Here is a 14719-nt window from a genome sequence, read left to right on the forward strand (position 1 = left end):
CTGCTGATTTAACAATTTGTGACACATGATCAAAGTAGACTGTGTATGTTGGTTATGGGTTGGAGTAGCATGATCATAGGATTCATTGAACTGATTAGAGGAGCAACTTCTGTCACTGCATAGAGGATGCAACATTCTAACTAAGCTGTTATGCAGGTCTGGACTGCATATCATGCATCTGTGCACAGAACTGGATCCTGTTGTTCGAGGTGGCACTGTGGGAACCTCTATCTTTAACTTAAGTCATGCTTTGAAGAATAGGGGAAATCTTGTCGAGGTGATTCTTCCAAAGTAGGAATCCAATCTACACGATGCTTGAAGAAAATAAATGGAGGGGATATTTTGTTTTTGTCCTCTGAATAGTGGAAAGGAACCCTTATGAAAGAAAGTTTTCATGTACAGATATGCAACAATCAGTCTCGATGAAGTCCAATGTTTGAGAGAGATACAGGTGGATTTACATTCACTGTATGGTGGGAGTTGGTACAGAAATAAGATTTGGACTGGGTCAGTGCTTTCAGATGCTAAACCCTTTGAAGTATTCGAAATATCCAGAGTGAATTCACAGTTTGAACTTGTTCAAATTGGTACTTTCTATGTTGACAGAGTTGTTCAGGGCATCCCAGTTACATTCATTGAATCTCTCCATCCAGGCGCCTTTTTCCTTAGAGATCATGTGTATGATTACAGCGATGATTTTGAGAGGTGATTCTGTTCTGCAAGTATCTGCATGAAGAGGTGTTTCTTGTATCTTTTATGCATGATTGTTTCCATAAAAACTGTAATATTAGATCAGCCCCCTTGTACTCATTCTCAACGTTATGTTTGTAGGTTCTCCTACTTCTGCAGAGCAGCTTTAGAGTACATTGTAAAATCTGGGAAGCAGCCAGACATTCTGCATTTGCACAATTGGCAAACTGCATTAGCTGCACCCTTGTTCTGGGATGTGTTTGTCGGCCAAGTAAGTATGAGAATGGTCAGCATACTCGATAGTATGCACTTCAAACTTGTTCCAAACTTCAATTTTAAATGGCAAAATGGAATAAGTTTCCTTAAAAAATGGCGGATCTTAATTATTGGTGACCTTCCTAACTCAGTTTCTTATGTAAAAACCTCATTCAATAACTTCTTTTATAAGCATTTGTACTGCCAGTCAACCTCATTTCTCATGACTTTTAAGCTTTTACTTTAGGACCATGGTAATGAAGATAATTAGGAAGATCAGGGTTTACCAGGCAGCCAGGATGAGGAGGGTGGCGAAGTTGAGTACAGTGAGAGAACAGAGAATGAGGGCACCTCTCAACATGATGATATATGCATCTCATGTTTTTGGGCTTCTTTGCCCAGTGAGTTCAGTATCTACTCTGATTTCCAGCTCTATATTTCACTCCACTACATGCATGCACACACACAGACAGAGACACACACACACACACACGTGCTCTCGGAAAAAAACAAAACACCTAGCAGAACATCTTCTATGGTAGAGTAATGCATGATGTCCTGATAGAATGGTAGGTAGATCCATTCGCCTTGAGCAGCATATGAGGAAGCCATAGATACCAAGTAGCATACTGCAATATATGTTGCTTGAGCAGTATATACACTTGAATCCACATATGTGAGAGAGAGAGAAAGAAGAAGAAAGAAAGAAAGTTATATTTATAACTAACGTCTACGAAAGGCCAAGTTGGCCTATGATACCAAAATGTTACATACAAAATGTTTGGGATATAGGCTGGGTACAATTCATGTGTTCCAAGTATGGTGTGGAATTGCTCATGGAGCTTGGTCATCCTAAAATGTCCTGCATGGGTCTATCTAACATCGAGAGGCTGAATCGGTAGGGCAGGGCCCTCCGGTGGCGGCATAATATCCCTTGTATCCTTGACATGTGCCTCCTGTGGGGGCAGGGGCCAGTTGGGCATGGGCGCCGGGCTTTGCTTCTTGCCATGGCTATGGCTAGGGTGGTCCCCTGCAGCTGGGAGGTTAGTGGGGCTGATGGGGGCTCAAGGGTGGGGATGGTAGTTGGCTCTCGGTAGAATTCTGTGAGCAAGTGTTGGGCGGCTCCCTGTCTTTGCTCCGAGGCCCGGAGGAGGTGGTCTCTGTGGCGCCCTCTTTCCAGCAGGAAGAGCCCAAGGCATCTCTGGTCCTTGAAATCCATCACTTTGGAGAGTGGCCCGAATCCTTCTCTCTGAACAGGCAGTGGAAGCGTCCCCTGATCTCGTAGTACGCTAGGCACTTGCATATGTAGTGTTCTTCTGTCTTTGGCTCAAGCTGGCAGATCCGATCTTCTAGGAGGAGGGGGTGGGCCACGTATCTACTTGTCTCGACCCGTAGAGAGAGAGAAAGAAAGAAAGAAAGAAAGAAAGTTATATTAACGTCTACAACAGGCCAAGTTGGCCTATGAGACCAAAATGTTGCATACAAATGTTTGGGAGATTTCAAAAGTCCCAGTGAAGCTAACATTTATGCTATGTTGTACTAAATTGAGTAGGTACAAAATGATATCTGGACTAGATACAATCTAGAGGTACTCCCAGTGCGGTGTGGAACTGCTCCTGGGGTGTTCATCCTAAGATGTCTCGCATGGGTCGGTCTAGCATGGAGAGGCTAAAGCGGCGGGGCAGGGCCCTCCGATGGCGGCGTAGAGAGAGAGAGAGAGAGAGAGAGAGAGAGAGAGAGAGAGAGAGAGGGGGGGGGGGGAGGGAGGGAGGGATGGGGGATTGATGCCTTGTGGGGCCAACTGCCATGCTGGAGTCTATGCTGTGGGTGGTTGTGTATGGTGGTTGGGCGCTATCGGATGGACCAAATGTCAAGGAGTCGGGAGGCACATCTAGAAGAGTCACGAGTTGTGTTTGTTGTCATTTGCTGATTGAGCAAAATGTATTCATGTATTTTGATGTATTCTAGTGTGATGATGATGATGCGGCATTTGGATTACCCCTAGGCGTTGATGTTCAGCCGAGGCAGTTGTTGCGTTGGATTTCTTTGAAATTGGATGCAAAGTTTTTGTATTGGAAACCCTAGGCCTGGCCTTTCCATGTTTGCCTTGAAGTGGCATAGTCCATTATGCTTGCTATGCTCACATATTTTGTGTGGGTTTTTCCTTGGAGTACCTCCATCTTGAGGATTCTTATTGGGCACATTTGCTTTATGCTATGGAAAAAGGACACTTTACATGCAAGTATCTCGTGGATCTCTTGGAGCCATGCTTGTACTCCTAAAAGTATGGGTGATAGGGCTATTTTGGATGTGCACACTCACATGGTTGTTCTTCGGTGGTCTCTCTTTCATACCATGTGCATTGATCCACACCCTTACATCTTTGTTGCTTGGTTCTTTTTGGAAGAGCGGGGCGTGTATGGGAAGCAAGAGGTTTGCCCTAAATTTAATCGCATGGCATGACTAGGCTTATCTTCGGTTTTTGATTGCACTCTAATGACTTGCTGGGGATTGATGTCTTTTTGCTCTGCCAGAAGGCTTTTTCTCATCCCTTGAGGTTATAGGGACTTGTGGGACCACCTTTCGACGACACTGTAGACTAAAGAGCCCTTCCCTACCCTCGTTCTTGATCTATCTTGGCAGGATTGGGACCTTACAAGTCAACTCCAAATGAAAAAGGTTTCAGCTAACCAAATATACCATCTTATGATTAAGGACCACCATTGGCTGGTCAGTAAGGCCAATATTGTCTGGGCGTGCACAAATCTCAGCATTGGTGGAAAATGACTATCATGGAGGGTTGGTTTAATAAGGCATTGCACAAAAGTAGAGTCTTCCTTTGGTGTGTCATGGTTGGTGGGCTGCCTCTCGCTGTGACACTTGCAAAACACCGCATCTCAAATGGTGCTTGTTTTTTCTACCTCACCAGTGCGGAAACTTCTTGGCTTGCTTGTCTTTCAAGCCCTTTGGCACGGAAAATGTGGTCCTTGTTATCTGCTATTTGGCGAGATGTGGTTGGCACAACACTGCACTCCTTTCATTGGGTCTTTGCTCGACTCAAATAGCCTTCTGAGGCACCACCATATATGAAGATTTTGTTTCCATTCCTTCGTTTCTAGGGTTACTGACACAAATTGGACAACTCGGAATGCTCTTGTTTTTGATTCTGCATTTGGGATGCAAACTGACCTCACCAAGTTGAAAGGTCTTTTGCATTGGTAGCTTAGCCTTATTTAGCACACTGCCCTCCTTTCCAGGGAGGACTTGGTCCCTTGGCATATGACAATCTTTGTTGCTTCTTTGGTGTGACTTTCGTACTCTTTTAGTTATTTGATCTTTTGTAAAGCGAATTTACACACCATGGCCTAGAGCTGTCTTGCATTCTTGCATCTTGTAATAATTTAATCTTATATTTTTTTTCGTAATTAATACAATTACCTATTATGGGGGGAGAGAGGGGGGGGCGAGATTCCTTCTATGCCTTCTATGCTATGTGTGTTGAAAGGATAAGTCTCTACATGTGCCAAATATAGCTCCTATGACTCCTTTTGGTCTAAGTCATCCGCACATTTGTGTTTGCATGCTGAGCAATCATGGGATCCACCTACCCATCTTGCATTTAATAAGGAGTGTAAGGTAATTATGCCATGGGACCGCAAATACCCACACTCAACTTCTAAAAATGAGGATAAACCGTCTTCATCTTGGTCTAAGTGTCATGGATAGAATGCTTGCAGTGCTAACTGATTTTCTGGATGATAGGATACTCAAGGCATTCACAAAAAAAAAGTTAAATTGAGGTAAGATCAGCCTTGAAACTGTTTTTTTTTTTGCTAGCATATGAAGTTCGTCACTTGGAATGCTCATGGGATTTGCTCTCATAGCAAACAACATGACATGTAGCATATCTTGCATAAATATAAATGGGATGCATTATGTGTTGTTGAGCATACGAGTCACAGTGAAGTAGGTAGAAAAGTCGAATGCCAGGGGTTCCAATTGTTTTACGTTGGGGCATTGCAATTCATTACTCTAGTGTCCTCATGGTTATTCATGAGAGATTTCACGCGACGCTGATAAAAAATGATGTCTTTTGGTAATTGAATTATATTTGAAGGCGAGGGTTTATGGCTGGTTGGGGTCTTATGGGATTGTTTGGAAGTAAGCTTGTCCCTTGGTAGACCAGGCTTGCTGATGGGTGACTTTAATATACGTGTTACCCCTTTGCAATCTACATATGAGCACTCAGTGATGGATGCACCAGAGGGCCAGTTGGCCATTCTCAAATAGGATCTATGGTTAGTGTACGACGACATGATCTCGCTTGGATTGTATGTATGTTATGCAAGGTGATGCTTTTGCTTCTAGAGATTTTGGAGATGAGGATATTGCAGCATTTTGCTTTATTTGATCACTTTCCTTCGTAGTTTGACATGCTTAGACAGCCCATTAGCTCCTTTGCACCGTTTTTGGACAGGCTTTCGTTGTGCTTCAATTCCTCCTATTTAAGGTAGGCAATCTTCAAGGGTTACATGGGATAGTTGATAGGATTTTACTTGGTTTTCGATGTGTAGGTAATGCCTCCTTTGAATAGTTGATTCGAAATGTGCAGAGGTTTGTTAGGAAAATAGAGAATTCACCATGCTTCACTTTGCAGGTAACATATGCATGGTGTTGAGGAATTGTTAGCTTTGGTTCTTTCCATGTTGCCTGAGTCTCTGAATGTTACTTTCTTGGCTCCATTGTTTGTGAGGTTGGCTGATCTTGTGAAGCAGTTTCAGTTGCGATCTTATCAACAAGCCAAACGGAAAGCCTTGACAGAGGGTTTGCAAGATAACACGTGTCAATCCCATAAATTCTTTCGTGGTTTATATGCATCCCTTGTTGAAACCAGCCTTGCTTCTTGGCAAGGGTGGTGATAACCTGATTTAACTCAAATTACAACAAGCATTAAATGCACAAATCTGAAAATACACTCTTTACCACTTAATCTTGGATAGTCCACACCCAATCGGCCCCAACAACTAGCGGCCCTTGCAGTATTTCTTTATCTTGCATTGCTCTAAGTTTGAAGTACAATGATATATGAGCTGATCTCATTCAATCTTTGATACACTGGCTGTCATAAAATGACCAACATTGCTTGGGCACAAATTACAATTTACCCCTTGATTGAACAATAATTTGGGCTCAGATTGGGTCTTCAATCTCTTGCATGTGGGCTATAGTAATTGGTGAATGGGCTACCCCTTGGTTCAGCTGCATATCCCTTTGCCTTGAGCTAGAACATGAGTGACGGGTCTTTAGTAATTGGGCACGGATCCCAAGGTAGTTGTGGAAACCCTAATTTTTGCTGTAAATTAGGGTTTTCAGCAGCAATTTCTGCAATTGCTCTTCACCCAAACTGGAAATTGCTAAGAATGGCTGAGCAATTGTTGAAGGATGAGGGAGGAAGATGTAGAGAGAGAGAAAATTAATCGAAAAGAGTATCTTTTGATAAGTAGCTTTGATGTCAATTCTGATGGTACCAACATCTTTAAAAGGGGGGGTAAAAGCCTAGTGCAACTAGTGAGCCCTCCTCTTCTACCACTGTTTCTAACTGAGGTGTAGAAGAAAACCTGCTCCCTTGTGCTATTGTGCTGCGCAATCAGATGTCACCTCTCTCAAAGCTCATTTGATGGCCCTTCCTTCCTTCCTCCCTCAACCAGGTCCCAAACAACCCTCCTCCAATTTGCACGGGAAGTTTTGGCAAGTGTCAGCTTGTTTTTGCCACTTGGCAGCTTTCCAAAAGTAATCTTCAACTTTAATTAATTAATTTTCAGAATCTAATTTCTAAAAATTAATTAATTTTTCTTTTGACCTTGCCCAAGAATTGGCTAGTACCCACACACAATTAATGTCCTAACCCCCATCGGATATTTAATGTTATTAGTTGGCCTTGAACTTAGTGTTAATCCATTAATTGATACCTAATCCCTCTAATGTCACCACTGGACACTTAATGGACCAATGAATGGCCTAGACCTGAACTGACATTAGGCAACCACAAGTACCTGTTTAGCATAACTTTGTATAACTTTTGCCAATGTTACCCATTGGTCATCGAGGTAATAAAGTCTCGCTATCACTTAACTAACTTGCATTTCACATGTGCACAACTTAATAATACCCATAGTGAGCCACGATGTGATGTTCAAGGAGCAGGCACATATAGTGGAGGAAATGGCAAGTTTTCCCACTTTATCCCAAGAGCTATCCCTATCCTCGAGGAGCAGGAAGTATTGTCTTAAGATGATGAAGAGAAAGTTCGCCAACTTACAATCACACCACTAGAAAAGCCATTGCCACAGTAGGAGAAGCAGCTCTATGCTCCTAATAATCCTATGCCTACAACTATTGAGGAAAAGGCAAACGGATGGAGGAGGTCTTAGAGAATGGAGAAGCAAAGAAAGGCTTTTGCTCACATAGTCAATATAGCCTTGATAGCTAAGATTATGAGAGAAGAGAAGGAGCCAACAGACTTGGAAGAAACACTTGTCAATCCAACGTGGAGAACAGCTATGCAAGCTGAGTATGATAGCATAATATGAAGAATGACAATTACCATATTTGTGGACTCTTGCTTTCAACTTCTGCAAGTTCTTGGCAAGGTTGATGCTTGGAAAGTGAAAACAAAGGAAAATCCATGGCAAATGCTTCCAAGGTGGATGCAACACAATGAATTCCAGTTCAATTTGGAGAGTTCACCACTCTTGCAGAAATTTCTGTACATGATTTGATGTGCTGTTGGGGTGCTCAACATTCTTGTTTGTGTCTTCTTGGGAGCTAGCTTTCACTTAATGCCAAGAACTGTCTAGGTAGTGCTGTGCTGAATGCAATTTTCTGCCAGTATGTTAATGTTCTCATGGTTGTGATTTGGGCAGGGTTTAGCAGCAACAAGGATTGTGTTCACCTGCTACAATTTTAAAGATCAGGTAATTATTTACAGAGTTTCCAAAAGCAGCTTTTGTGGATTTATTTTGTGCTATTGAGTTGACTCTCACAACTATGGTCCACAAATGCCTAATCTCTCGTGTTTTAGTGTGTACAAGAACCTGCAAAATTGTCTCTTTGTGGCTTGGACCCGGAGAGGTTACATCGTGCCGATCGGCTGCAAGACAACTTGCAACCTGGACGGGTGAACATTCTGAAGGTACAGTTAGTTTGATTATGACAAACTTGTTTTTAGCGGTACAAGAAGTTGGTCCAGTAATAGCACATGATGTGTGCAATGGCTTTTTCAGGGTGGTATTGTTTATTCAAACAAGGTTACAACTGTTTCACCTGTATATACTCTCGATGTCATGACCAGGGAGCAAGGCCACGGTCTAGAGTCCACACTTATGACCCATAGGTAAGTTTTTCTGTTCAGCCAAAATTGTGAACTTAAAAACTGGTGTTGTAATGATTCCACATAATTCTAATTAAAAAAAGAGTGCCATGCTGGTCCTAAATGCAAAAAGGGCAATACTTGCAGAAATAAAATTGTAGGCATATACAATGGACTTGATATGTCCATTTGGGATCCAAGTACAGATCCCCTGTTGCCCGCAGTGTATTCTTTTGAGCATATGAGTGGGAAGGCAATTTGCAAGTCACACCTGAAGCAGAAACTTGGCTTTGAAAACTTAGATAATTCAACACCATTGGTATGTCAAGAACCTGTAGCCGTATACTGGACTCTTCTATTACTTCCAGTGCATATGAGCCAAAGATTTCAGACGCTGATTTCACAGATAACGATCTCTGTTTGTGAATTAGATTGGCTGCGTCGCACGAAAGTTTACAGAAGCTGATCTAGAGCTAATCAAAGGAGCCTTAAATTGCACATGGGAAAGAGGATCTCAGGTATAACAATAAGAATTCCTTTTCCAAGAAGAGTCTACGTTTCCTTATGCCCAGCATGCGGTGCAGTTCATCTTCATGGGAGGAAGTGATGACCCCCGTGCGCAAACGGCTATTGAGAACGTGCGTTCTGAATTTGAGGTACGCTATCTTCATGCATTGTTACTCTTGTTGTCTCCGCATTATCAATGAGTTATGAGGTGTTTGTTTTATGGTGAAGGAGAGGGGCGCACGAGCTGTTTTCGAGTATGATGATGGCATGGCACATCTAGTTTTGGCAGCATCGGACATTCTGGTTTGTCTCTCTGTGAACGACGAACCAACACTGCCTGTAAGAACCTTCACAACTTCGTTTGACAAGTTGGGGGCGGGGGCAGGGGCAGGGGAACTTTTTCTTGTCCTAAAGTTGATTATGTGATTTCAGCTAATTGCCATGCAATATGGAAGTGTTCCTGTTACAAAGCAACAGAAGGGCTCAGATGAGATGTAAGTAGCATTGGAAGCTTTTGATCATGCAGGTCTTTTTCCTGGCACCTGTATTCAGAAAAACTGGGAGCGTTTGATTATACAGGTCTTTTTTCTGGCACCCACTTGATTTGTTTCTCTGCTTTTGGATTCAGAATAATTGATGCAGATATCACCACTCGTTGGGGTGAAGCAAATGCTTATGTCTTTCGATCTGCAACAGTCCATGAACTACTGGGCGCCCTCACTAGGGCTATTGACTGCATGGTAATTCTGACGCTTCCTTTGCCTTCACTCTATATCATTGCGTTTCTGGTGTTTCATGTAAGATTTTACTTTCTTGTATCGGTTTATTGAGCTTTTTATCTTTTGTGATGCAGAGAGCCAATCCGCAAAGATGGAACAATCTGGTCAGGAATGGCATGAAAAAAGACCTCTCATGGGATGCTGAATGTGTGGACGAGTACATTGCTGCTTATTGGTCTGTAAAACAGCTGTAAATGTTGAGTCTTTTGTAATTGTAGTTCATTTTAAAATTCTTGTCTTAATAAAACCTTCCCACATAATGTTCCATGGCTGAAAGGGTGCAGTAAATTCACAAAATCACAAGCCAAAGGCGTTAAAAATGCAATCATAACTTACCCAATGCTTGCAAATTTGCCCACTTAGGTTGCGTGCAAGATGTAATGTTCTTGATGAACATTTTCTTCTGGCTTTGTTTTCTTTATTAGCTTCACACTCACACAGACACACACACACATACATGAAGGTTACTTTCTTAAAGAGCAATCAAACGTACAAGAGGCCATCTAGCCGACACGCAAAAGCCACATGCACAGCTAAAAGCCCAAAAAGCTACAAGGCTACGAGCCGCATGCACACCTACAAACCAAAAAGCTCCATGTGGCTAATAGTGAGAATTGAAACATGGTCAAGGTCTTCAACTCTTAAGAGTATCCCACATCACATGGTCACTCACAAACAATGATCCAAGCCGTATAAATAGCCTTTAACCATGCAGCAATAGCCACATTATAGACAACATTCTTGCAAATATCATAGAAGCCACTTGACATATTAATAAGGGTCTAATTCAACTAAGATGGCCATGGGTTCTAGAGGTAGAATCAGCATTTCCAGCACATTGATTGTGCCAATTAGCAATCTAATATAACAAAATGGAACAAATGAAAACATTGTTGCAATAGGATGTCAATTTTGGGGTAACCTTTTCAAGAAAATGCTTGATTAATAGCATTTTGCAATGTCGATGAAGTCCCATCTTTTGCAATGAAATTCCAAATCGAATTGAAGAGAAAGTAAAAAGATAAGATGCCTTTATACATATAAAGTTGGTTACAAATAATATATATATATATATATATATATATATATATTTGATTTGTTGCAAGTACAAATAGTGCTCCTTTGTTTGTCTTTTAACAAAGTAGGCAAGGGAGATTGACTTGTCCAAAAGTGGAAGGAGAGTTCACATGCTTATCAAATAAACAATAGGTCATGTCCACTCCAATGTGAATGATTGCAAATGTCCAATCCCTAAATAAGTTTTTTGATTGGTAAAGACTTACAAAGTAGGATTATCATTTACATCTAATGAGCCTAAGATAAAAGGCACAATAGTCATTATCAATCTTGCAATGTTGCACCATGTTATAGACAAGCATGTCCAAAGATGCACCGTTATCAATGAGAATGACTTTGGACAAAGTTGGAACTCATTGAATTGTTGTATCATGCTTAACTAGAGGTGCCATCCAACAAGTCCTCAGTTAATCCAATGCACAACTTAGATTTCTTGTCATTGTCTCTCTAGGAATAATCCTACCTTATCTTTCCATTTTAGTGAAGCTCTTTTTGTGCAACTAATAATGGTTGATTTTTTTGTGTTTATATGTATGAATTTTTTTTCAGGCATCTTGGGATCATAATACCTATGCATGTGAATTTACAATAGGGAAGAAGTGAATTTGTGCCTATGGATTGAAGATTTATTGAAGTTGGTATGACTACAAAAATTTAGAATGATGAAGAGAGCAGGTAAATAAAAAAAGGCATTGCCACTATTATTTCAATAATCAAGATACTTTGGTGCATATACTAAGTAGATAGCATAAAATAAAAAAACTAGATAAAAACCATTGAAACAATCATAATAGTAAGTGGTTGATTTGGATGGTGCAAGTTTACAAGGCTAGAGAGCCACAAGTCTTGTAGGAGGAAGCAAACAACATATCAATTGACAACAGCACAACACAACATCCTTCCAATAAAATTTCAAAAAAACTTTGATATGTGTCTTAGGTAAATAATATTAAGAAAAACACAAGAACTAGATGATGAAAATTAGTAATCATGCTTGCAATTGTGAGATAAACTAAAGAATCCTATAGAAATAGTCACTAGGTGGTGCCAATATTAATATATTGCTAGGAAATGAGAAATAAATTACCTAAAAACTAAATGTTGAAATGTATCACCAAAGTCATAAAAAACCCATAAGGGGACCAATCTGTGAAATGTAGATGTATGCCTATCAATACAACTAATGTTGATAACATAATGGAGGCTATAGAAGAGTCCTATAGAGATGTGAATGCCCAAGTGACATACTATTGTAGGTTAAACTATACTATGTGTAGCAACTCTTTATCTACAACTAGCAATTTGTTGATAACATAATGGAGGCTATAGAAGAGTCATATAGAGATGTGAATGCCCAAGTGACATATTGCTGTAGGTTAAACTATACTATGTGTAGCAACTCTTTATCTACAACTAGCAATTTGTTGGGAGTTTTAGAAGAGTTATAAAGGTCTAAGCAACATGATACTCTAAGTTATGCTATACTATATGTAGCAATTCTATCTACATCTAACAATTTATTTGCATTTAGTGCCAATGGCGCCCCCAAGGTGAAAACTCAATTGGGGCCTTAAAGGGTTGTGATGGTGGCTTTTAGATGATTGAATTTTTTTCATAAAAAGGAATATATGCAATGATAGAAGATTGTTAACTGACAAAATGGTAATTGGTGTTACTAGGTTGAGCTTGCTTTGGCTAATGAGTAGTTGTGAAGGGAACACTAATTAATCAATGTTGTTAAAGATGCCATGCTTGCGAAGATAGTAGGAAGAATGATTAAAATGTTTTATCAACAATAACAATGTGTGCCATGTGGTGCATGCTTAGTGCATTCTACTTGAGGAGTCCCAAACATTATGTATGGTAGAGAGTTGATGGAGTTCTATGTGTAATTTATGAAGATGAGGGCCTTGCCCTATTGCATATATGATGTTCTAATACATAGGTTGCGAGTCTTAGTACTTGTATAACAAGATTAATGGTTGCTTTGATTGAAAATATTAAGGAAGAATGTCTCCTTGTTGCCTAATCTAGGATACCAAAAGACATATTAGTAACAACTTAGAACCAATGAACTACATACACAAATTGGAAATATAAGCCTATATAGAAGACATATCATCATCTAATTACCAACAAGCATTTAACCTTGTAATGCTTACCCTCACAGTCTCATGATTTAACATTTACTTTCCCTTTAGCTTGCAACGATGGCTTAGATGCAATGAGGAAAGGGAGATGTCTAATGCATTGATATTTACAATCCTTCATTGCCTCAAATGTCCAAAAGTGTTGTGCAAATTTTTTAAAAACTTTATTACTAATGATCACATCCTTTATCTCTCTTTCTTGGTAAAAGGCTTCAACTTTGTGTAATCCGAAACCTAAGTGAATCTTTTAGATTTTTGCTTCCGTCTTCATCCAAAAGCCCTATGCATCAACTTTTGGTATTAAACCTTATTTAATTGATTTCATTCCCTATTCGAGGGCATAAAAGTTGTTGATTTTCATGATGGTAATTAATTGAATGATAAGAAATCAAGTGCTATCAGATTGTGCTTGCAGACAACTCAAATATCCTTCTCTACTTTTGCCATCTAAAAAATCTAATGTAAGTATTCATTCGTGATGTGTTCAACCAAAATATTTCTTAACATTTTTGCTAAGATTCCCTCTTGCAAAGTACAAGCAAAGGAGTTAATTGATGACACATTCATTTCAAGAAGGAAACTCAAAAATAAAAATTAGGGCAATCACTTTTACTATCAAAGATAACTTTTGGTATGCCACTTTTACTTGAAATGACTCAACTCGCCAAATACTACATTGTCCTATTATGAAACTATCCTACTCTAAAAACCATCTTGATTGTAAATCCTTCATTGTGAAATCAAATAAATACTCGAATTCATTTCAGCATTTAATCAAAAAATTTCAATATAATATATTTGATTAGTCTCAACACTTACTAAATCAAAATTGGATGCAACCTTGGTATGACGCAATAGAAGGATGACCCACAATCTCTATTGGTGACCTCTCATCTTCACTTAGTAGAGTGGTCACATTGTCATTCACCTTCCCTCCTCGTTAGTTAGAACAAATGTTTGACCAACTTTATCCTCGCTAATTTACATAAGTATATGGCCATAGTCAACTAGCTTCTCTTTAGTATTTTGCAAATATCACATCTTCTAAATCCTTTGCTCTTATACAGGTCTAAACCCCTCTCCTCTTTACATTCAACAACCTTTGCTACCTCTTCAATAACTTGTTTAATGTTTTTTCAGTAATGAGATTAAGGTACGTAGAAGAGTATTGTTGAACCAAAATTGACCCCTAAACTAGCCTAAACTAGAAGCTAAAAAAGAAGTGTATTGAACATCAACATTTCTCTATTTTTTGTACCTACAACACATTTGTTTTAGCAATATTCATTCGAGCAAGGCATGGCACTCATATTTCTATCCAAGTGCTAAAATTTAGCATATAAACTTGCTTTAGTTTTGTGCTATATATCTCTTATTCTATTGCCTTTCTCAAGTTTGGTGGTACACATATGTTGAATATATTCTAAAAATCAATTTGAGTTGTAGTATAATCTTTCAAGTTTTTCAAAGTGTCTCAACCTTGCTTTCATTTTCAATTTATAAAAACAACATTTGTATATTATTTTTAACACATGATCCAACAATTAGTTACATGCAACCAGAATTTAAGCTCAAGAGGCATTAAGACAATTGTTTAATGGTAAAGAGCAATGATGTTGTCGATCAATTAGTGGGTTTCATATCTGCTAGTGCTCAAATTTGATCATGAAGAGACGTAAAACATAAGCAATGAGAAGATCTCAATGAAGTATTGGTAATGAAGCTAGTTTGTGCCTTTAAATTTCTTGTGGTGACTCAAAACCATCATGTGTTATTAGATCAAGTCATTAAAATTAAACCAATCCAAGATAAAAAAGGCAATATAATTTGTATTCACATTTAAGGCTACTTTTCATGTTTTAAACTTTGATCAACATGCCAGAGTGACTGAG

The 14719-nt window shown here is 39.5% G+C and overlaps 1 protein-coding gene across 2 annotated transcripts in view; it reads left to right on the top strand.

Moving 5' to 3' along the window:
• Positions 1-9975, top strand: part of LOC148040034 (UDP-Glycosyltransferase superfamily protein) — a 77190-nt gene extending 67215 nt beyond the window's left edge. The window contains exons 7-20 of one of the 2 annotated variants that reach the window (XM_087696179.1): positions 157-291; positions 403-507; positions 607-705; positions 832-961; positions 7869-7919; positions 8027-8137; positions 8229-8338; positions 8462-8633; positions 8746-8832; positions 8899-8970; positions 9053-9160; positions 9254-9315; positions 9450-9561; positions 9675-9975. In XM_087696179.1, the coding sequence (XP_087552305.1) occupies positions 157-291; positions 403-507; positions 607-705; positions 832-961; positions 7869-7919; positions 8027-8137; positions 8229-8338; positions 8462-8633; positions 8746-8832; positions 8899-8970; positions 9053-9160; positions 9254-9315; positions 9450-9561; positions 9675-9794 (1474 nt within the window). In that variant the 3' untranslated portion in view covers positions 9795-9975. Of the gene's footprint in view, positions 1-156; positions 292-402; positions 508-606; positions 706-831; positions 962-7868; positions 7920-8026; positions 8138-8228; positions 8339-8461; positions 8634-8745; positions 8833-8898; positions 8971-9049; positions 9161-9253; positions 9316-9449; positions 9562-9674 lie in introns of both variants that reach the window. The other variant, XM_087696170.1, reaches the window with a different exon arrangement.
• Positions 9976-14719: the final 4744 nt, after the last annotated feature.

Source organism: Lygodium microphyllum, chromosome 2 (genome assembly GCF_053477565.2).
Source record: "Lygodium microphyllum isolate KBCC chromosome 2, Lygodium_microphyllum_v1.1.10, whole genome shotgun sequence".
Classification (NCBI taxonomy): Eukaryota; Viridiplantae; Streptophyta; class Polypodiopsida; order Schizaeales; family Lygodiaceae; genus Lygodium; species Lygodium microphyllum.